The following is a 25937-nucleotide window of genomic DNA, read 5'->3' on the forward strand; positions in this document are numbered from 1 at the left end:
CCGCACATCCCCATCTATAGGACAGACCCCAACGCAATGCGCTCCATCACCCAAACTCCAACCCCCGACACAGTATATCGGTCACACATGAATGGTCCCGGGACCTACTGGAGCAATGCCGGAACTCGAAGCGCAGGTGGGAGCCCCGGAAGCGGTCGATGGGTATGGGCAGCTTTATCAGCTCCCCCCAGCGGGGACTGTTACTGTGGTAGAGGACGAATGAGTGGTACTGGGTGCGAGGGGGCTCCCCGGTGCCCAGGCTGACACAGTCCTGCAAGACACAAGTCACACAGCAGTTATTACAATATAAAGCAGCACATCCAGCAGGGACCGGGCACGGCACACACAGTCACCATTCCTGGTTATAGGGTCAGGACACGGCACACACAGTCATCATTCCTGGTTATAGGGTCAGGACACGGCACACACAGTCACCATTCCTGGTTATAGGGTCAGGACACGGCACACACAGTCATCATTCCTGGTTATAGGGTCAGGACACGGCACACACAGTCATCATTCCTGGTTATAGGGTCAGGACACGGCACACACAGTCATCATTCCTGGTTATAGGGTCAGGACACGGCACGCACAGTCATCATTCCTGGTTATAGGGTCAGGACACGGCACACACAGTCATCATTCCTGGTTATAGGGTCAGGACACGGCACACACAGTCATCATTCCTGGTTATAGGGTCAGGACACGGCACACACAGTCACCATTCCTGGTTATAGGGTCAGGACACGGCACACACAGTCATCATTCCTGGTTATAGGGTCAGGACACGGCACACACAGTCATCATTCCTGGTTATAGGGTCAGGACACGGCACACACAGTCATCATTCCTGGTTATAGGGTCAGGACACGGCACGCACAGTCATCATTCCTGGTTATAGGGTCAGGACACGGCACACACAGTCATCATTCCTGGTTATAGGGTCAGGACACGGCACACACAGTCATCATTCCTGGTTATAGGGTCAGGACACGGCACACACAGTCATCATTCCTGGTTATAGGGTCAGGACACGGCACACACAGTCATCATTCCTGGTTATAGGGTCAGGACACGGCACACACAGTCATCATTCCTGGTTATAGGGTCAGGACACGGCACACACAGTCATCATTCCTGGTAATAGGGTCAGGACACGGCACACACAGTCATCATTCCTGGTTATAGGGTCAGGACACGGCACACACAGTCATCATTCCTGGTTATAGGGTCAGGACACGGCACACACAGTCATCATTCCTGGTAATAGGGTCCGGACACGGCACACACAGTCATCATTCCTGGTTATAGGGTCAGGACACGGCACACACAGTCATCATTCCTGGTTATAGGGTCAGGACACGGCACACACAGTCATCATTCCTGGTTATAGGGTCAGGACACGGCACACACAGTCATCATTCCTGGTTATAGGGTCAGGACACGGCACACACAGTCATCATTCCTGGTTATAGGGTCAGGACACAGCACACAGTCATCATTCCTGGTTATAGGGTCAGGACACGGCACACACAGTCATCATTCCTGGTTATAGGGTCAGGACACGGCACACACAGTCATCATTCCTGGTTATAGGGTCAGGACACGGCACACAGTCATCATTCCTGTTATAGGGTCAGGACACGGCACACAGTCATCATTCCTGGTTATAGGGTCAGGACACGGCACACACAGTCATCATTCCTGGTTATAGGGTCAGGACACAGCACACAGTCATCATTCCTGGTTATAGGGTCAGGACACGGCACACACAGTCATCATTCCTGGTTATAGGGTCAGGACACGGCACACACAGTCATCATTCCTGGTTATAGGGTCAGGACACGGCACACAGTCATCATTCCTGTTATAGGGTCAGGACACGGCACACAGTCATCATTCCTGTTATAGGGTCAGGACACTGCACACACAGTCATCATTCCTGGTTATAGGGTCAGGACACGGCACACAGTCATCATTCCTGGTTATAGGGTCAGGACACGGCACACACAGTCATCATTCCTGGTTATAGGGTCCGGACACGGCACACACAGTCATCATTCCTGGTTATAGGGTCCGGACACGGCACACACAGTCATCATTCCTGGTTATAGGGTCAGGACACGGCACACACAGTCATCATTCCTGGTTATAGGGTCAGGACACGGCACACACAGTCATCATTCCTGGTTATAGGGTCAGGACACGGCACACAGTCATCATTCCTGGTAATAGGGTCAGGACACGGCACACACAGTCATCATTCCTGGTTATAGGGTCAGGACACGGCACACACAGTCATCATTCCTGGTTATAGGGTCAGGACACGGCACACAGTCATCATTTCTACATATAATCTGTATAAAAGGTTTCCCGTTACAGACAGTCTGGTGCTCTCCGTGTGCTGGGACCCCAGAGGTCATGAGGACAGGGACTGATAAATACCGGATATGTGTCTATAGCTCCCATGTTATGGCGGATGTGATGGTGCCACAGCTTCAGTCCCCTGGGTTACCCATCAATCAGACAGCAACAATGTATCTGCAGTCACTCCTCCGGTGTAACAGCAGCTCTGGATGTGACTGGAGTACAAGTCCTTGCTGTATGTCATGTCTTACCCTCAGGTGCATTGTGAGGAGGTGTAGCGGCAGCTCTGGATGTGACTGGAGTACAAGTCCTTGCTCATGTCTTACCCTCAGGTTCTCTCCATCTGCGTACAGGACGTGCATGGTGACCTCGATATTCTTCTGCACGCTCTTCCCTCCTCTCTCGAAGTCGCCCTTCTCCAGGGTCACATAGAGATCATTGCGCACGTCCCCTGTGATGAAGACACACACAATGTAGTAATACTATGAACTCTGCAGAGCATCGCAACCACTCTGTAAAGTGCAGAGCATCGCTCCGGTGCGGAGAGGTCACGCCATGCACAACATACCCCCCCCAGCAACATTCACTGCCCAGGGGCACCGCAGCGCCATCCTCAGGTAGACACAAGCAGCGCTGTGCACTGGACTTACACTCTACTATCTGCACCTCTGAGGAACAACACAAGGAAACAAGATGAAGAGAGAGTGAAAAACTAGACTGAGCAGAGCTGGATGAGCATCAGGACCTGCACATACACCAAAGGACTGCAGGACCTGCACATACACCAAAGGACTGCAGGACCTGCACATACACCAAAGGACTGCAGGACCTGCACATACACCAAAGGACTGCAGGACCTGCACATACACCAGAGCACATCAGGACCTGCACATACACCAAAGCACGTCAGGACCTGCACATACACCAAAGGACTGCAGGACATGCACATACACCAAAGGACTGCAGGACCTGCACATACACCAAAGGACTGCAGGACCTGCACATACACCAAAGGACTGCAGGACCTGCACATACACCAAAGCACATCAGGACCTGCACATACACCAAAGGACAGCAGGACCTGCACATACACCAAAGCACATCAGGACCTGCACATACACCAAAGGACAGCAGGACCTGCACATACATTAAAGAGCTGAAGGCATCAAACACTCTGACTTATCACATGTGGAATTATATTCTTACCAAACATTGTGAGACCCCGGAGAATCTCTTATATTCCCGCTCCTTGTGCTGTGGTCACTGCTCTGCACAGTCTGGGCTGCTCTTCATGAGATACAAGAGGTAGTCACCTGGAAAGGTTCTCACATCACAGGTGCCCTGTCAGGGGTAATAAGGGATTTCTTGCCCTATAGATGTGGTTGGGGCATCAGTTGTGTAGGTGTCAGGAGGATACACTGCTGATCGTCCTACTGAAGAGACTGGGACATGTTTTATGGCAAAAAAAAATCAGCTGGGTGACATGAGGAGCGACCCAGGAAAGGAAGACCATGAGTCGCCCCTGCCGCAGAGGAGAAGTTCATCTGTTGGGTGTGATGGCGGTGGTGGTGGTGGGGGGGCTGCGCTGGTGACACTGTTGGGTGTGATGTGTAGGAGGTCACTGCTGGATGTGATGGTGTGGGGGGCTTTGCTGGTGACACTGTTGGGTGTGATGGTGTGTGGGATCTCCTACAAGACTGTTGGAGACCATTTCAGATGACTTCCTCTTGTATCTCTCCAGGTGACTCCCTCTTGTATCTCTCCAGGGGACTCCCTCTTGTATCTCTCCAGGGGACTCCCTCTTGTATCTCTCCAGGTGACTCCCTCTTGTACCTCTCCAGGTGACTCCCTCTTGTACCTCTCCAGGTGACTACCTCTTGTACCTCTCCAGGTGACTACCTCTTGTACCTCTCCAGGTGACTACCTCTTGTACCTCTCCAGGTGACTACCTCTTGTACCTCTCCAGGTGACTACCTCTTGTACCTCTCCAGGTGACTACCTCTTGTACCTCTCCAGGTGACTACCTCTTGTACCTCTGCAGGTGACTACCTCTTGTACTTCTGCAGGTGACTACCTCTTGTACCTCTCCAGGTGACTCCCTCTTGTACCTCTCCAGGTGACTCCCTCTTGTACCTCTCCAGGTGACTCCCTCTTGTACCTCTCCAGGTGACTCCCTCTTGTACCTCTCCAGGTGACTACCTCTTGTACCTCTCCAGGTGACTACCTCTTGTACCTCTCCAGGTGACTCCCTCTTGTACCTCTCCAGGTGACTACCTCTTGTACCTCTCCAGGTGACTACCTCTTGTACCTCTCCAGGTGACTACCTCTTGTACCTCTCCAGGTGACTACCTCTTGTACCTCTCCAGGTGACTACCTCTTGTACCTCTCCAGGTGACTACCTCTTGTACCTCTCCAGGTGACTACCTCTTGTACCTCTCCAGGTGACTACCTCTTGTACCTCTCCAGGTGACTCCCTCTTGTATCTCTCCAGGTGACTCCCTCTTGTATCTCTCCAGGTGACTCCCTCTTGTATCTCTCCAGGTGACTACCTCTTGTATCTCTCCAGGTGACTACCTCTTGTACCTCTCCAGGGGACTACCTCTTGTACCTCTCCAGGGGACTACCTCTTGTACTTCTCCAGGGGACTACCTCTTGTATCTCTCCAGGTGACTCCCTCTTGTATCTCTCCAGGTGACTGACTCTTGTATCTCTCCAGGTGACTGACTCTTGTATCTCTCCAGGTGACTACCTCTTGTATCTCTCCAGGTGACTACCTCTTGTATCTCTCCAGGTGACTACCTCTTGTATCTCTCCAGGGGACTACCTCTTGTACCTCTCCAGGGGACTACCTCTTGTATCTCTCCAGGTGACTACCTCTTGTATCTCTCCAGGTGACTACCTCTTGCGTCTCTCCAGGTGACTACCTCTTGCGTCTCTCCAGGTGACTACCTCTTGTTTCTCATGGAGAGCAGCCCAGACTGTGCAGAGCAGTGACCACAGCACAAGGAGCGGGGGTATAAGAGATTCTCTGGGGTCTCACACTGTTAAGGTAAGTATATAATTCCACATGTGATGAGTCAGAGTGTTTGATGCCTTGTGTGAATCTACAATATCTTGAGTCAGTGACTCTTGGAATGAGGAGGTGAGTGCAGCCCTTTGGTGTGTCCTGTCCATGCTGGTATCTGTGGATGTATGTGCGGCTATACTGTACACATGTATGTATGTTATATATGTAGGTGACTATATCTATGTATATACCTATATACAGTGTATGTATGTGGATGTTCTCTGTATTAGTATATACCGGGCATGATGACATCGGGGAACCCCAGTTTCCGGGTCACGGCTGCCCCCCTGTTGAACAGCAGCTGGTTTTCCCTGCGGATCTGCTCCATGTCGCCTCGCAGGAGTTGTAAGGATACAATGAGGCCTAAATGACAGGAAAGACATCACAAGGCACAAGGTTACCCCGAGACCCTGCAGCAGACTCAGGACCGGGGGGACGCTTATCACTGGGAGCTATGGGGATACATGCATGTGGGTGCGGAGCTGTCCAGTCACATCACAGCCCGAAGCATGTACAACACGACTGCCAGGGGCTCAGCAGACAGTGAGGAGAGGAGGCTCAGCAGACAGTGAGGAGAGGGCTCAGCAGACAGTGAGGAGAGGAGGCTCAGCAGACAGTGAGGAGAGGAGGCTCAGCAGACACTGAGGAGAGGAGGCTCAGCAGACACTGAGGAGAGGAGGCTCAGCAGACACTGAGGAGAGGAGGCTCAGCAGACACTGAGGAGAGGAGGCTCAGCAGACACTGAGGAGAGGAGGCTCAGCAGACACTGAGGAGAGGAGGCTCAGCAGACACTGAGGAGAGGAGGCTCAGCAGACACTGAGGAGAGGAGGCTCAGCAGACACTGAGGAGAGGAGGCTCAGCAGACACTGAGGAGAGGAGGCTCAGCAGACACTGAGGAGAGGAGGCTCAGCAGACACTGAGGAGAGGAGGCTCAGCAGACACTGAGGAGAGGAGGCTCAGCAGACACTGAGGAGAGGAGGCTCAGCAGACACTGAGGAGAGGAGGCTCAGCAGACACTGAGGAGAGGAGGCTCAGCAGACACTGAGGAGAGGAGGCTCAGTAGACACTGAGGAGAGGAGGCTCAGCAGACAGTGAGGAGAGGAGGCTCAGCAGACACTGAGGAGAGGAGGCTCAGCAGACACTGAGGAGAGGGCGACAGCAGACACTGAGGAGAGGGCGACAGCAGACACTGAGGAGAGGGCGACAGCAGACACTGAGGAGAGGGCGACAGCAGACACTGAGGAGAGGGCGACAGCAGACACTGAGGAGAGGGCGACAGCAGACACTGAGGAGAGGGCGACAGCAGACACTGAGGAGAGGGCGACAGCAGACACTGAGGAGAGGGCGACAGCAGACACTGAGGAGAGGGCTCAGCAGACACTGAGGAGAGGGCTCAGCAGACACTGAGGAGAGGGCTCAGCAGACACTGAGGAGAGGGCTCAGCAGACACTGAGGAGAGGGCTCAGCAGACACTGAGGAGAGGGCTCAGCAGACACTGAGGAGAGGAGGCTCAGCAGACAGTGAGGAGAGGAGGCTCAGCAGACAGTGAGGAGAGGGCTCAGCAGACAGTGAGGAGAGGGCTCAGCAGACAGTGAGGAGAGGGCTCAGCAGACACTGAGGAGAGGAGGCTCAGCAGACACTGAGGAGAGGAGGCTCAGCAGACACTGAGGAGAGGAGGCTCAGCAGACACTGAGGAGAGGAGGCTCAGCAGACACTGAGGAGAGGAGGCTCAGCAGACACTGAGGAGAGGAGGCTCAGCAGACACTGAGGAGAGGAGGCTCAGCAGACACTGAGGAGAGGAGGCTCAGCAGACACTGAGGAGAGGAGGCTCAGCAGACAGTGAGGAGAGGAGGCTCAGCAGACACTGAGGAGAGGAGGCTCAGCAGACACTGAGGAGAGGGCGACAGCAGACACTGAGGAGAGGGCGACAGCAGACACTGAGGAGAGGAGGCTCAGCAGACACTGAGGAGAGGGCGACAGCAGACACTGAGGAGAGGAGGCTCAGCAGACAGTGAGGAGAGGAGGCTCAGCAGACAGTGAGGAGAGGAGGCTCAGCAGACAGTGAGGAGAGGAGGCTCAGCAGACACTGAGGAGAGGGCGACAGCAGACACTGAGGAGAGGAGGCTCAGCAGACACTGAGGAGAGGAGGCTCAGCAGACACTGAGGAGAGGAGGCTCAGCAGACACTGAGGAGAGGAGGCTCAGCAGACACTGAGGAGAGGAGGCTCAGCAGACACTGAGGAGAGGAGGCTCAGCAGACACTGAGGAGAGGAGGCTCAGAGGAGGCTCAGCAGACACTGAGGAGAGGAGGCTCAGCAGACAGTGAGGAGAGGGGGCTCAGCAGACACTGAGGAGAGGAGGCTCAGCAGACACTGAGGAGAGGAGGCTCAGCAGACAGTGAGGAGAGGAGGCTCAGCAGACACTGAGGAGAGGAGGCTCAGCAGACACTGAGGAGAGGGCGACAGCAGACACTGAGGAGAGGGCGACAGCAGACACTGAGGAGAGGAGGCTCAGCAGACACTGAGGAGAGGGCGACAGCAGACACTGAGGAGAGGAGGCTCAGCAGACAGTGAGGAGAGGAGGCTCAGCAGACACTGAGGAGAGGAGGCTCAGCAGACAGTGAGGAGAGGAGGCTCAGCAGACACTGAGGAGAGGGCGACAGCAGACACTAAGGAGAGGGCGACAGCAGACACTGAGGAGAGGGCGACAGCAGACACTGAGGAGAGGGCGACAGCAGACACTGAGGAGAGGGCGACAGCAGACACTGAGGAGAGGGCGACAGCAGACACTGAGGAGAGGAGGCTCAGCAGACAGTGAGGAGAGGAGGCTCAGCAGACACTGAGGAGAGGAGGCTCAGCAGACAGTGAGGAGAGGAGGCTCAGCAGACACTGAGGAGAGGGCGACAGCAGACACTGAGGAGAGGGCGACAGCAGACACTGAGGAGAGGGCGACAGCAGACACTGAGGAGAGGGCGACAGCAGACACTGAGGAGAGGGCTCAGCAGACACTGAGGAGAGGGCTCAGCAGACACTGAGGAGAGGGCTCAGCAGACACTGAGGAGAGGGCTCAGCAGACACTGAGGAGAGGGCTCAGCAGACACTGAGGAGAGGAGGCTCAGCAGACAGTGAGGAGGAGAGGCACAGCAGACAGTGAGGAGAGGGCTCAGCAGGCAGTGAGGAGAGGGCTCAGCAGACAGTGAGGAGAGGGCTCAGCAGACAGTGAGGAGAGGGCTCAGCAGACAGTGAGGAGAGGGCTCAGCAGACACTGAGGAGAGTAGGCTCAGCAGACACTGAGGAGAGGAGGCTCAGCAGACACTGAGGAGAGGAGGCTCAGCAGACACTGAGGAGAGGAGGCTCAGCAGACAGTGAGGAGAGGAGGCTCAGCAGACACTGAGGAGAGGAGGCTCAGCAGACACTGAGGAGAGGAGGCTCAGCAGACACTGAGGAGAGGAGGCTCAGCAGACACTGAGGAGAGGGCGACAGCAGACACTGAGGAGAGGGCGACAGCAGACACTGAGGAGAGGAGGCTCAGCAGACACTGAGGAGAGGGCGACAGCAGACACTGAGGAGAGGAGGCTCAGCAGACAGTGAGGAGAGGAGGCTCAGCAGACAGTGAGGAGAGGAGGCTCAGCAGACAGTGAGGAGAGGAGGCTCAGCAGACAGTGAGGAGAGGGCGACAGCAGACACTGAGGAGAGGGCGACAGCAGACACTGAGGAGAGGGCGACAGCAGACACTGAGGAGAGGGCGACAGCAGACACTGAGGAGAGGGCGACAGCAGACACTGAGGAGAGGGCGACAGCAGACACTGAGGAGAGGGCTCAGCAGACACTGAGGAGAGGGCTCAGCAGACACTGAGGAGAGGAGGCTCAGCAGACAGTGAGGAGAGGAGGCTCAGCAGACAGTGAGGAGAGGGCTCAGCAGACACTGAGGAGAGGAGGCTCAGCAGACACTGAGGAGAGGAGGCTCAGCAGACACTGAGGAGAGGAGGCTCAGCAGACACTGAGGAGAGGAGGCTCAGCAGACACCGGAGGAGAGGAGGCTCAGCAGACACCGGAGGAGAGGAGGCTCAGCAGACACTGAGGAGAGGAGGCTCAGCAGACACTGGAGGAGAGGAGGCTCAGCAGACAGTGAGGAGAGGGCTCAGCAGACAGTGAGGAGAGGGCTCAGCAGACAGTGAGGAGAGGGCTCAGCAGACAGTGAGGAGAGGGCTCAGCAGACAGTGAGGAGAGGGGGCTCAGCAGACAGTGAGGAGAGGGCTCAGCAGACAGTGAGGAGAGGGCTCAGCAGACAGTGAGGAGAGGGGGCTCAGCAGACAGTGAGGAGAGGGGGCTCAGCAGACAGTGAGGAGAGGGGGCTCAGCAGACACTGAGGAGAGGAGGCTCAGCAGACAGTGAGGAGAGGAGGCTCAGCAGACAGTGAGGAGAGGGCTCAGCAGACAGTGAGGAGAGGGCTCAGCAGACAGTGAGGAGAGGGCTCAGTAGACAGTGAGGAGAGGGCTCAGTAGACAGTGAGGAGAGGGCTCAGCAGACAGTGAGGAGAGGGGGCTCAGCAGACAGTGAGGAGAGGGGGCTCAGCAGACAGTGAGGAGAGGGGGCTCAGCAGACAGTGAGGAGAGGAGGCTCAGCAGACACTGAGGAGAGGGCTCAGCAGACAGTGAGGACAGGGCTCAGCAGACACTGAGGAGAGGAGGCTCAGCAGACACTGAGGAGAGGAGGCTCAGCAGACACTGAGGAGAGGAGGCTCAGCAGACACTGAGGAGAGGAGGCTCAGCAGACACTGAGGAGAGGAGGCTCAGCAGACACTGAGGAGAGGAGGCTCAGCAGACACTGAGGAGAGGAGGCTCAGCAGACACTGAGGAGAGGAGGCTCAGCAGACACTGAGGAGAGGAGACTCAGCAGACACTGAGGAGGGGGGGGGGGGCTTAGCAGACAGTGAGGAGAGGAGGCGGCTCAGCAGACAGTGAGGACAGGGCTCAGCAGACACTGAGGAGAGGAGGCTCAGCAGACACTGAGGAGAGGAGGCTCAGCAGACACTGAGGAGAGGAGGCTCAGCAGACACTGAGGAGAGGAGGCTCAGCAGACACTGAGGAGAGGAGGCTCAGCAGACACTGAGGAGAGGAGGCTCAGCAGACACTGAGGAGAGGAGACTCAGCAGACACTGAGGAGGGGGGCGGGGCTCAGCAGACAGTGAGGAGAGGAGGCGGCTCAGCAGACAGTGAGGAGAGGGCTCAGCAGACAGTGAGGAGAGGGCTCAGCAGACAGTGAGGAGAGGGCTCAGTAGACAGTGAGGAGCCCGGGGCGAGGGTCTGGCTCTGCAGAGGGCAAGAAGTGGGTTCTGACTGGTACCGTAGTTGGAGCTGGGGGTGGAGTACTTGGTGCTGGTCTTCCGGATTATATTTTCATGGATCTGGTACCATTCATTCTCATTATTACACCTGGAGGGATAACATGACAGAGAGAAGTGACAGGAGGAAGACATCCAAGCACAAGAATCTAACGCCATGTACTCACATATACACTGTTATACTGTATCCATGTACCGGGGCTGTGTACTCACATATACACTGTTATACTGTATCCATGTACCAGGGCTGTGTACTCACATATACACTGTTATACTGTATCCATGTACCGGGGCCGTGTACTCACATATACACTGTTATACTGTATCCATGTACCAGGGCTGTGTACTCACATATACACTGTTATACTGTATCCATGTACCGGGGCTGTGCACTCACATATACACTGTTATACTGTATCCATGTACCAGGGCTGTGTACTCACATATACACTGTTATACTGTATCCATGTACCGGGGCCGTGTACTCACATATACACTGTTATACTGTATCCATGTACCAGGGCCATGTACTCACATATACACTGTTATACTGTATCCATGTACCAGGGCCATGTACTCACATATACACTGTTATACTGTATCCATGTACCAGGGCAGTGTACTCACATATACACTGTTATACTGTATCCATGTACCGGGGCTGTGTACTCACATATACACTGTTATACTGTATCCATGTACCAGGGCTGTGCACTCACATATACACTGTTATACTGTATCCATGTACCGGGGCTGTGTACTCACATACACACTGTTATACTGTATCCATGTACCAGGGCTGTGCACTCACATATACACTGTTATACTGTATCCATGTACCAGGGCTGTGCACTCACATATACACTGTATCCATGTACCGGGGCTGTGTACTCACATATACACTGTTATACTGTATCCATGTACCAGGGCCATGTACTCACATATACACTGTTATACTGTATCCATGTACCAGGGCCATGTACTCACATATACACTGTTATACTGTATCCATGTACCAGGGCCATGTACTCACATATACACTGTTATACTGTATCCATGTACCGGGGCTGTGTACTCACATATACACTGTTATACTGTATCCATGTACCAGGGCTGTGTACTCACATATACACTGTTATACTGTATCCATGTACCGGGGCTGTGTACTCACATATACACTGTTATACTGTATCCATGTACCAGGGCCATGTACTCACATATACACTGTTATACTGTATCCATGTACCAGGGCCATGTACTCACATATACACTGTTATACTGTATCCATGTACCGGGGCTGTGTACTCACATATACACTGTTATACTGTATCCATGTACCAGGCTGTGTACTCACATATACACTGTTATACTGTATCCATGTACCGGGGCTGTGCACTCACATATACACTGTTATACTGTATCCATGTACCAGGGCCGTGTACTCACATATACACTGTTATACTGTATCCATGTACCGGGGCTGTGTACTCACATATACACTGTTATACTGTATCCATGTACCAGGGCCGTGTACTCACATATACACTGTTATACTGTATCCATGTACCAGGGCCGTGTACTCACATATACACTGTTATACTGTATCCATGTACCAGGGCCATGTACTCACATATACACTGTTATACTGTATCCATGTACCAGGGCCGTGTACTCACATATACACTGTTATACTGTATCCATGTACCGGGGCTGTGTACTCACATATACACTGTTATACTGTATCCATGTACCGGGGCTGTGCACTCACATATACACTGTTATACTGTATCCATGTACCGGGGCTGTGTACTCACATATACACTGTTATACTGTATCCATGTACCAGGGCCGTGTACTCACATATACACTGTTATACTGTATCCATGTACCAGGGCCGTGTACTCACATATACACTGTTATACTGTATCCATGTACCGGGGCTGTGTACTCACATATACACTGTTATACTGTATCCATGTACCAGGGCCGTGTACTCACATATACACTGTTATACTGTATCCATGTACCGGGGCCGTGTACTCACATATACACTGTTATACTGTATCCATGTACCGGGGCTGTGTACTCACATATACACTGTTATACTGTATCCATGTACCGGGCTGTGTACTCACATATAAACCTTCATGACAAAGTCCTTCTCCTCTCGGTGTTCGCACAGCGCTGGCAGCACTTCCCCCAGGCTGAGCACAGCGCATCCATAGGGTCTCCGGTAATGGATGTGTGCGGGGCCCTTCCGGGAGTCATTTAGGAGCATTCTCCCTGTAATAAATGGGAATAAGGCGCCGGTCCTCACATGAGGCGTTATCCTGGGCACGAGGGTCACCTACCTATCCGGATGACATGTACGATGAGGTGCAGGTCCCGCTTCACATCCTTACTGCTCAAATCCTGCCATAAAGTATCAACAAGTCACACAAATAGCTAAACCTTATAGGGTCAGACGTCTCCCCCCTGAGCCCTCGTCACCCCAAATACAAGGCACCACACCGAGGGCTGAGCCGGTGCACAGTCACAGCACACAGAATAATCCGGGGGAATATACATGACACATGCTACATACAGGACGCGTCTATGGATCACGTACGGTGAACAAGGCGCACAGCCGCTCCAGCTTCTCGGGGTTCCTGGGGCCTCCATTCTTGTTGAGTCGAACCATGAACCTCTCACTGGAAGTGAAGACAGAGGTAAGTGTGACAGGCGGGAGACATGATGGAGGCAGGGGCACGTGGGTGACAGTCGTGGGGCGATGGGGCGTGAGTCACCTGATCTGCCGAGCCTCTCGCATGTCATAGAGTGAGAAGAAGAGATCCACGTCCTCCCCGATGTTGCTGTGGGTGAAGCTCTTCAGGTTGAGGAGCAGGTGGTGAGGGACTGGGGCGCGAGGTTCCTTGTGCCTCTGCCTCAGGGTGTCCGCCTGTGTGAGAGAACCAGGTCACCGGCCTGGGCCTATAACTGCCCCCCTCCTCCATAACCTGCCCTCCTCCTCCATAACCTGCCCCCGTCCTCCATAACCTGCCCCCCGTCCTCCATAACCTGCCCCCTGTCCTCCATAACCTGCCCCCGTCCTCCATGACCTGCCCCCGTCCTCCATGACCTGCCCCCGTCCTCCATGACCTGCCCCCGTCCTCCATGACCTGCCCCCGTCCTCCATCACCGCCCCCCCCCGCTCTCCATCACCGCCCCCCCCGTCCTCCATAACCTGCCCCCCGTCCTCCATAACCTGCCCCCCGTCCTCCATAACCTGCCCCCCGTCCTCCATAACCTGCCCCCGTCCTCCATAACCTGCCCCCCGTCCTCCATAACCTGCCCCCCGTCCTCCATAACCTGCCCCCCGTCCTCCATAACCTGCCCCCCGTCCTCCATAACCTGCCCCCCGTCCTCCATAACCTGCCCCCGTCCTCCATAACCTGCCCCCGTCCTCCATAACCTGCCCCCGTCCCCAAAACTGCCCCCGTCCTCCATAACCTGCCCCCGTCCTCCATAACCTGCCCCCGTTCTCCATAACTGCCCCCGTCCTCCATAACTGAGCGCCCCCCTCCCTCCATGAGCGCCCCCGTCCTCCATGAGCGCCCCCCGTCCTCCATGAGCGCCCCCCGTCCTCCATGAGCGCCCCCCATCCGTCCTCCATGAGCGCCCCCCATCCGTCCTCCATGAGCGCCCCCCGTCCGTCCTCCATGAGCGCCCCCCGTCCGTCCTCCATGAGCGCCCCCCGTCCGTCCTCCATGAGCGCCCCCCGTCCGTCCTCCATGAGCGCCTCCCCCCCTCCATGAGCGCCTCCCCCCCTCCATGAGCGCCTCCCCCGTCCTCCATGAGCGCCCCCCTCCCTCCATGAGCGCCCCCCCCCCGTCCTCCATGAGCGCCCCCCCGTCCTCCATGAGCGCCCCCCCGTCCTCCATGAGCGCCCCCCTCCCTCCATGAGCGCCCCCCCCGTCCTCCATGAGCGCCCCCCTCCCTCCATGAGCGCCCCCCTCCCTCCATAACTGCCCCCCTGATACCCCTTCCTCCTTACCTGGTTCGTGCTCTGCTGAACACTGTGACGACTTGACAAATGCTGCAGAGAAAATAACAGAAGGTCAGAGACGCATCTAACCCCACAGCGGGGTCACGGCGGGCGAGGAGGGACCCCGACAACACCCCCAGAAACTAAGGGGAGCGCAGCACAAGCGGGGTCACATGGTGCATCACATGACGCCCGGGAAGGATCATGTGATCTTCTTTGTACACAATGATGTTGCCACGGTGACCTCCCATCATGAGCCTCCCGCCTCCCGCGCATGCTGAGAGTTGTAGTACCAATGTCTCACCATCTTGTATAAGTCAGAGACGCTGATCTGGTCAGAATCGACAGCTTCAAACTCCTTGCGGGGGACTAAGTCCAGACCCAGGTGTCTGCGGAGGAGAGAAGACGGGTCAGTACCAGCACACCTCCGCCCGGGCCGTGCCCCGCTCCGTACTCACTCATTGCCCCAGTCCAGGCGCACAGTCAGGTGTCTCTTGACCTCCCGCACCTGGTCCTGGGTGAGGTGACCCGACAGCAGCTGCCGCCGCAGGTCAGTCACCTCGCTCATCACATGCCGCAGCTTGTAGAAGAGGTCCACCTTGTGCTTCTACAGGAGCAGACAAAGAAAGGGTTAAATCCACCAGCATATGACATTCTGAGACCTCTGCTTGCTGTCAGTGAATAGAATCACCTTGTGCACATCAGGTTTCCAGCTAGCAGAGATCTTACACAGAGCGGAGCAGACAAGGCCCCCTGCAATGTGTGACCCCCCCGCTGACCTGTAATCAGGCCTCTCGCTGACCCCCGGCAGATCACGTGACTTCCTGTCTAGCGGCCTCTGACCCCACTCACCTCTGGTGTGACCTGGCGGGTACATTCTCCTATGTGCTGCTGCGGAGATGAAGTGTAATAGTGTCGTCTGCCACTCACTGCGTGAGATCTGCTGCGGTGAGTGGGCAGAGGGAAGAGCAGGCACAGATCTGCTGCATCCACCCACCAGCCATATCATCACAATGCACGAGCCAATCACAGGAGCCAGCACCCGGGTACACGTATGGAGGGTATATACATACATCACAATGCTATACAGATAATACTGAGGGTATACAGATATAGGGGAGGCATGGTATATACATACATCACAATGGTGTACAGATAATACAGAGGGTATACAGATATAGGGGGTGTATGGTACAGGTATGGATGGTAAATACATACATCACAATGGTATATAGATATAGGGGAGGCATGGGAAATGTATACATGGTATAGAGATGGGGAGGAATACAGATATAGGGGGTGGATGGTATACAGATATAGGGGGTGGATGGTATACAGATATAGGGGCTGTATGGGATACAGATATAGGGGGTGGATGGTATACAGATATAGGGGGTGGATGGTATACAGATATAGGGGGTGTGGATGGTATACAGATATAGGGGGTGGATGGTATACAGATATAGGGAGTGGATGGTATACAGATATAGGGGGTGGATGGTATACAGATATAGGGGGTGTGGATGGTATACAGATATAGGGGGTGTGGATGGTATACAGATATAGGGGGTGGATGGTATACAGATATAGGGGGTGTGGATGGTATACAGATATAGGGGGTGGATGGTATACAGATATAGGGGGTGGATGGTATACAGATATAGGGGGTGTGGATGGTATACAGATATAGGGGGTGGATGGTATACAGGTAAAGGAGGTAGATGGTATACAGATATAGGGGTGTATGCTATACATATCTGGGGGGTGGATGGTATACAGATATAGGGGGTGTGTGGATGGTATACAGATATAGGGGGAGTGGATGGTATACACATATAGGAGGTGGATGGTATACAGATATAGGGGTGTATGCTATACATATATAGGGGGTGGATGGTATACAGATATAGGGGGTGTATGATATACATATATGGGGGGTGGATGGTATACAGATATAGGGGGGTGGATGGTATACAGATATAGGGGGAGTGGATGGTATACAGATATAGGAGGTGGATGGTATACAGATATAGGGGGTGTATAATATACATATATAGGGGGTGGATGGTATACAGGTAAAGGAGGTAGATGGTATACAGATATAGGGGTTGTGGATGGTATACAGATATAGGGGGTGTATGGTATACAGATATAGAGGGTGGATGGTATACAGATATAGGGGTGGATGGTATACAGATATAGGGGGTGGATGGTATACAGATATAGGGGTGGATGGTATATAGATATAGGGTGTGTACAGTATACAGATATAGGGGGTAGATGGTATACAGAAATAGGGGGTGGATGGTATACAGATATAGGGTGTGTACAGTATACAGATATAGGGGGTGGATGGTATACAGATATAGGGGGTGGATGGTATACAGATATAGGGGTGGATGGTATATAGATATAGGGTGTGTACAGTATACAGATATAGGGGTGGATGGTATACAGATATAGGGGGTGTACAGTATACAGATATAGGGGGTGGATGGTATACAGATATAGGGGGTGGATGGTATACAGATATAGGGGTGGATGGTATACAGATATAGGGTGTACAGTATACAGATATAGGGTGTGGATGGTATACAGATATAGGGGATGGATGGTATACAGATATAGGGGGTGTATGGTATACAGATATAGGGGGTGTATAATATACATATATAGGGGGTGGATGGTATACAGATATAGGGGGTGTATAATATACATATATAGGGGGTGGGTGGTATACAGATATAGGGGGTTTATGGTATACAGATATAGGGGGTGTATGGTATACAGATATAGGGGGTGGATGGTATACAGATATAGGGGGTGGATGGTATACAGATATAGGGGGTGTATGGTATACAGATATAGGAGGTGTATGGTATACAGATATAGGAGGTGTATGGTATACAGATATAGGAGGTGTATGGTATACAGATATAGGGGGTGTATGTTATACAGATATAGGGGGTGGATGGTATACAGATATAGGGGGTGGATGGTATACAGATATAGGGGTGTAAATGGTATACAGATATAGGGGGTGTATGGTAAACAGATATAGGGGCTGTATGGGATACATATATAGGGGCTGTATGGGATACAGATATAGGGGGTGTATGGTATACAGATATAGGGGGTGGATGGAATACAGATATAGGGGGTGTATGGTATACAGATATAGGGTGTGTACAGTATACAGATATAGGGGGTGTATGATATACATATATGGGGAGTGTATGGCATACAGATATAGGGGTGGATGGTATACAGATATAGGGGGTGTATGTTATACAGATATAGGGGGTGGATGGTATACAGATATAGGGGGTGAATAATATACATATATAGGGGGTGGATGGTATACAGATATAGGGGGTGGATGGTATACAGATATAGGGGGTGTGGATGGTATACAGATATAGGGTGAGTGGATGGAATACAGATATAGGGGGTGGATGGTATACAGATATAGGGGGTGGATGGTATACAGATATAGGGGTTGTGGATGATATACAGATATAGGGGGTGTATGGTATACAGATATAGGGGGTGTGGATGGAATACAGATATAGGGGGTGGATGGTATACAGATATAGGGGGTGGATGGTATACAGATATAGGGGGTGTATGGTATACAGATATAGGGGGTGTATGTTATACAGATATAGGGGGTGGATGGTATACAGATATAGGGGGTGAATAATATACAGATATAGGGGGTGGATGGTATACAGATATAGGGGGTGGATGGTATACAGATATAGGGGGTGTATGGTATACAGATATAGGAGGTGTATGGTATACAGATATAGGAGGTGTATGGTATACAGATATAGGAGGTGTATGGTATACAGATATAGGGGGTGTATGTTATACAGATATAGGGGGTGGATGGTATACAGATATAGGGGGTGGATGGTATACAGATATAGGGGTGTAAATGGTATACAGATATAGGGGGTGTATGGTAAACAGATATAGGGGCTGTATGGGATACATATATAGGGGCTGTATGGGATACAGATATAGGGGGTGTATGGTATACAGATATAGGGGGTGGATGGAATACAGATATAGGGGGTGTATGGTATACAGATATAGGGTGTGTACAGTATACAGATATAGGGGGTGTATGATATACATATATGGGGAGTGTATGGCATACAGATATAGGGGTGGATGGTATACAGATATAGGGGGTGTATGTTATACAGATATAGGGGGTGGATGGTATACAGATATAGGGGGTGAATAATATACATATATAGGGGGTGGATGGTATACAGATATAGGGGGTGGATGGTATACAGATATAGGGGGTGTGGATGGTATACAGATATAGGGTGAGTGGATGGAATACAGATATAGGGGGTGGATGGTATACAGATATAGGGGGTGGATGGTATACAGATATAGGGGTTGTGGATGATATACAGATATAGGGGGTGTATGGTATACAGATATAGGGGGTGTGGATGGAATACAGATATAGGGGGTGGATGGTATACAGATATAGGGGGTGGATGGTATACAGATATAGGGGGTGTATGGTATACAGATATAGGGGGTGTATGTTATACAGATATAGGGGGTGGATGGTATACAGATATAGGGGGTGAATAATATACATATATAGGGGGTGGATGGTATACAGATATAGGGGGTGGATGGTATACAGATATAGGGGGTGTGGATGGTATACAGATATAGGGTGAGTGGATGGAATACAGATATAGGGGGTGGATGGTATACAGATATAGGGGGTGGATGGTATACAGATATAGGGGTTGTGGATGATATACAGATATAGGGGGGTGTATGGTATACAGATATAGGGGGTGTGGATGGAATACAGATATAGGGGGTGGATGGTATACAGATATAGGGGGTGGATGGTATACAGATATAGGGGGTGTATGGTATACAGATATAGGGGCTGTATGGGATACAGATATAGGGGGTGTATAATATACAGATATAGGCGGTGGGTGGTATACAGGTATAGGGGGTGTATGGTATACAGATATAGGGGGTGTATGTTATACAGATATAGGGGGTGGATGGTATACAGGTATAGGGGGTGGAAGGTATACAGATATAGGGGGTGGATGGTATACAGATATAAGGGGTGTATGGTATACAGATATAGGGGTGGATGGAATACAGATATAGGGGGTGGATAGTATACAGATATAATGGGGGTATGGTATACAGTTATTGGGGGTGTATGATATACAGATATAGGGGGTGGATGGTATACAGATATAGGGGGTGTATGATATACATATATAGGGGGTGGGTGGTATACAGATATAGAGGGTGTATGTTATACAGATATAGGGGTGGATGTTATACAGATATAGGGGGTGTATGGTATACAGATATAGGGGTGGATGGTATACAGATATAGGGGTGGATGTTATACAGATATAGGGGTGGATGGTATACAGATATAGGGGTGGATGGTATACAGATATAGAGGGTGGATGTTATACAGATATAGGGGGTGTATGGTATACAGATATAGGGGGTGTATGTTATACAGATATAGGAGGTGTATGTTATACAGATATAGGGGGTGGATGGTATACAGATATAGGGGTTGTATGGTATACAGATATAGGGGGTGTATGTTATACAGATATAGGAGGTGTATGTTATACAGATATAGGGGGTGGATGGTATACAGATATAGGGTGTGTACAGTATACAGATATAGGGGAGGATGGTATACAGATATAGGGTGTGTACAGTATACAGATATAGGGGGTGGATGGTATACAGATATAGGGTGTGGATGGTATACAGATATAGGGTGTGGATGGTATACAGATATAGGGGGTGTATGTTATACAGATATAGGGGATGGATGGTATACAGATATAGGGGGTGTATGGTATACAGATATAGGGGGTGTATAATATACATATATAGGGGGTGGATGGTATACAGACATAGGGGGTGTATGGTATACAGATATAGGGGGTGTATGTTATACAGATATAGGGGGTGGGTGGTATACAGATATAGGGGGTGGATGGTATACAGATATAGGGGGTGGATGGTATACAGATATAGGGGTGAATGGTATACAGATATAGGGGGTGGATGGTATACAGATATAGGGGGTGGATGGAATACAGATATAGAGGGTGTATGGTATACAGATATAGGGTGTGCACAGTATACAGATATAGGGGGTGTATGATATACAGATATAGGGGGTGGATGGTATACAGATATAGGGGGTGTATGTTATACAGATATAGGGGGTGGATGGTATACAGATATAGGGGGTGAATAATATACATATATAGGGGGTGGATGGTATACAGATATAGGGGGTGGATGGTATACAGGCAAAGGAGGTAGATGGTATACAGATATAGGGGGGTGTATGGTATACAGATATAGGGGGTGTGGATGGTATACAGATATAGGGTGAGTGGATGGAATACAGATATAGGGGGTGTATGGTATACAGATATAGGGGGTGGATGGTATACAGAAATAGGGGGTGTATGGTATACAGATATAGGGGCTGTATGGGATACAGATATAGGGGGTGTATAATATACAGATATAGGCGGTGGGTGGTATACAGGTATAGGGGGTGTATGGTATACAGATATAGGGGGTGTATGTTATACAGATATAGGGGGTGGATGGTATACATATATTGGGGGTGTATGGTATACAGATATAGGGGGTGTGGATGGAATACAGATATAGGGGGTGGATAGTATACAGATATAATGGGGGTATGGTATACAGTTATTGGGGGTGTATGATATACAGATATAGGGGGTGGATGGTATACAGATATAGGGGGTGTATGTTATACAGATATAGGGGTGGATGTTATACAGATATAGGGGGTGTATGAAATACATATATAGGGGGTGGGTGGTATACAGATATAGAGGGTGTATGTTATACAGATATAGGGGTGGATGTTATACAGATATAGGGGGTGTATGGTATACAGATATAGGGGTGGATGGTATACAGATATAGGGGTGGATGTTATACAGATATAGGGGGTGTACAGTATACAGATATAGGGGTGGATGGTATACAGATATAGGGGTGGATGGTATACAGATATAGAGGGTGGATGTTATACAGATATAGGGGGTGTACAGTATACAGATATAGGGGTGGATGGTATACAGATATAGGGTGTGTACAGTATACAGATATAGGGGGTGGATGGTATACATATATAGGGGGTGGGTGGTATACAGATATAGAGGGTGTATGTTATACAGATATAGGGGTGGATGTTATACAGATATAGGGGGTGTACAGTATACAGATATAGGGGTGGATGGTATACAGATATAGAGGGTGGATGTTATACAGATATAGGGGGTGTATGGTATACAGATATAGGGGGTGTATGGTATACAGATATAGGGGGTGTATGGTATACAGATATAGGGGGTGTATGTTATACAGATATAGGGGGTGGATGGTATACAGATATAGGGTGTGTACAGTATACAGATATAGGGGTGGATGGTATACAGATATAGGGTGTGTACAGTATACAGATATAGGGGGTGGATGGTATACAGATATAGGGTGTGGATGGTATACAGATATAGGTGGTGGATGGTATACAGATATAGGGGGTGTATGTTATACAGATATAGGGGATGGATGGTATACAGATATAGGGGGTGTATGGTATACAGATATAGGGGGTGTATAATATACATATATAGGGGGTGGATGGTATACAGACATAGGGGGTGTATGGTATACAGATATAGGGGGTGTATGGTATACAGATATAGGGGGTGTATGTTATACAGATATAGGGGGTGGGTGGTATACAGATATAGGGGGTGGATGGTATACAGATATAGGGGGTGGATGGTATACAGATATAGGGGGTGTATGTTATACAGATATAGGGGTGGATGTTATACAGATATAGGGGGTGTATGATATACATATATAGGGGGTGGGTGGTATACAGATATAGAGGGTGTATGTTATACAGATATAGGGGTGGATGTTATACAGATATAGGGGGTGTATGGTATACAGATATAGGGGTGGATGGTATACAGATATAGGGGTGGATGTTATACAGATATAGGGGGTGTACAGTATACAGATATAGGGGTGGATGGTATACAGATATAGGGGTGGATGGTATACAGATATAGAGGGTGGATGTTATACAGATATAGGGGGTGTATGGTATACAGATATAGGGGGTGTATGGTATACAGATATAGGGGGTGTATGGTATACAGATATAGGGGGTGTATGTTATACAGATATAGGGGGTGGATGGTATACAGATATAGGGTGTGTACAGTATACAGATATAGGGGTGGATGGTATACAGATATAGGGTGTGTACAGTATACAGATATAGGGGGTGGATGGTATACAGATATAGGGTGTGGATGGTATACAGATATAGGTGGTGGATGGTATACAGATATAGGGGGTGTATGTTATACAGATATAGGGGATGGATGGTATACAGATATAGGGGGTGTATGGTATACCGATATAGGGGGTGTATAATATACATATATAGGGGGTGGATGGTATACAGACATAGGGGGTGTATGGTATACAGATATAGGGGGTGTATGGTATACAGATATAGGGGGTGTATGTTATACAGATATAGGGGGTGGGTGGTATACAGATATAGGGGGTGGATGGTATACAGATATAGGGGGTGGATGGTATACAGATATAGGGGGTGGATGGTATACAGATATAGGGGTAGATGGTATACAGATATAGGGGGTGGATGGTATACAGATATAGGGGGTGTATGGTATACAGATATAGGGGGTGTATGGTATACAGATATAGGAGGTGTATGGTATACAGATATAGGAGGTGTATGGTATACAGATCTAGGGGGTGGATGGTATACAGATATAGGAGGTGTATGGCATACAGATATAGGGGGTGTATGGTATACAGATATAGGGGGTGGATGGTATACAGATATAGGGGGTGTATGGTATACAGATATAGGGGTGTATGTTATACAGATATAGGGGGTGTATGTTATACAGATAAAGGGAGTGTATGGTATACAGATATAGGGGTTGTATGGTATACAGATATAGGGGGTGTATGTTATACAGATATAGAGGGTGTATGTTATACAGATATAGGGGGTGGATGGTATACAGATATAGGAGGTGTATGGCATACAGATATAGGGGGTGGATGGTATACGTATATAGGGGGTGTCGATGGTATACAGATATAGGGGGTGTATGGTATACAGATATAGGGTGTGTACAGTATACAGATATAGGGGGTGGATGGTATACAGACATAGGTGGTGGATGGTATACGTATAAAGGGGGTGTCGATGGTATACAGATATAGGGGTGGATGGTATACAGATATAGGGTGTGTACAGTATACAGATATAGGGTAGGATGGTATACAGATATAGGGGTGGATGGTATACAGATATAGGGTGTGTACAGTATACAGATATAGGGTAGGATGGTATACAGATATAGGGGGTGGATGGTATACAGTTATAGGGGGTGTATGATATACAGATATAGGGGGTGGATGGTATACAGATATAGGTGGTGGATAGTATACAGATATAGGGGTGTATGATATACAGATATAGGGGGTGGATGGTATACAGATATAGGGTGTGGATGGTATACAGATATAGGGGGTGGATGGTATACAGATATAGGAGGTGTATGGTATACAGTTATAGGGGTGAATGGTATACATATATAGGGGTGGATGGTATACAGATATAGGGGGTGGATGGTATACAGATATAGGGGGTGGATGGTATACAGATATAGGGGGTGTATAATATACATATATAGGGGGTGGATGGTATACAGATATAGGGGTGTATGGTATACAGATATAGGAGGTGTATGGTATACAGATATAGGGGGTGGATGGTATACAGATATAGGGGGTGGATTGTATACAGATATAGGGGTGGGTGGTATACAGATATACGGTGGGGATGGTATACAGATAGAGGGGGTGGATGGTATACAGATATAAGAGGTGTATGGCATACAGATATAGGGGGTAGATGGTATACATATATAGGGGTGGATGGTATACAGATATAGGGGGTGTATGGTATACAGATATAGGGGGTGGGTGGTATACAGATATAGGGGTGGATGGTATACAGATATAGGGGTGGATGTTATACAGATATAGGGGGTGTACAGTATACAGATATAGGGGTGGATGGTATACAGATATAGGGGGTGGATGGTATACAGATATAGGGTGTGTACAGTATACAGATATAGGGGGTGTATGTTATACAGATATAGGGGTGGATGGTATACAGATATAGGGTGTGTACAGTATACAGATATAGGGGTGGATGGTATACAGATATAGGGGGTAGATGGTATACAGATATAGGGTGTGTACAGTATACAGATATAGGGGGTGGATGGTATACAGATATAGGAGGTGTATGGCATACAGATATAGGGGGTGGATGGTATACAGATATAGGGGGTGTATGTTATACAGATATAGGGTGTGTACAGTATACAGATATAGGGGGTGGATGGTATACAGATATAGGGGTGGATGGTATACAGATATAGGGGTGGATGGTATATAGATATAGGGTGTGTACAGTATACAGATATAGGGGGTAGATGGTATACAGAAATAGGGGGTGGATGGTATACAGATATAGGGGGTGGATGGTATACAGATATAGGATGTGTACAGTATACAGATATAGGGGGTGGATGGTATACAGATATAGGGTAGGATGGTATACAGATATAGGGGGTGGATGGCATACAGATATAGGGGGTGTATGTTATACAGATATAGGGGTTGGGTGGTATACAGATATAGGGGTGGATGGTATACAGATATAGGGGGTGGATGGTATACAGATATAGGGGGTGGATGGTATACAGATATAGGGTGTGTACAGTATACAAATATAGGGGGTAGATGGTATACAGATATATGACCAAGTTTAAATACAGGAAAAAGCCAATAACATAATTTAGACATACCTCCCAACATTTGTGAAAAGGAAAGAGGGACAAAATGGCGGCACGTGTAGCGTGCTGCGGCGATCCCCCTAAGCCACACCCCCAATCACTCCCTG

At 50.0% G+C, this 25937-nt stretch overlaps 1 protein-coding gene across 1 annotated transcript in view; it reads right to left on the reverse strand.

Moving 5' to 3' along the window:
• Positions 1-25937, reverse strand: part of DOCK3 (dedicator of cytokinesis 3) — a gene marked incomplete at its 5' end in the record, with an annotated part of 168055 nt that overhangs the window by 63237 nt on the left and 78881 nt on the right. Inside the window, 11 exons of the mRNA XM_072128238.1 lie at positions 109-271; positions 2694-2818; positions 5672-5797; positions 10779-10867; positions 12912-13059; positions 13128-13188; positions 13385-13466; positions 13563-13714; positions 14810-14851; positions 15105-15189; positions 15259-15407. Coding sequence (XP_071984339.1) covers positions 109-271; positions 2694-2818; positions 5672-5797; positions 10779-10867; positions 12912-13059; positions 13128-13188; positions 13385-13466; positions 13563-13714; positions 14810-14851; positions 15105-15189; positions 15259-15407 — 1222 coding nt within the window. The remainder of the gene's footprint in view (positions 1-108; positions 272-2693; positions 2819-5671; positions 5798-10778; positions 10868-12911; positions 13060-13127; positions 13189-13384; positions 13467-13562; positions 13715-14809; positions 14852-15104; positions 15190-15258; positions 15408-25937) is intronic.

Source organism: Engystomops pustulosus, chromosome 10 (assembly GCF_040894005.1).
Source record: "Engystomops pustulosus chromosome 10, aEngPut4.maternal, whole genome shotgun sequence".
In the NCBI taxonomy this organism is placed as follows: domain Eukaryota; kingdom Metazoa; phylum Chordata; class Amphibia; order Anura; family Leptodactylidae; genus Engystomops; species Engystomops pustulosus.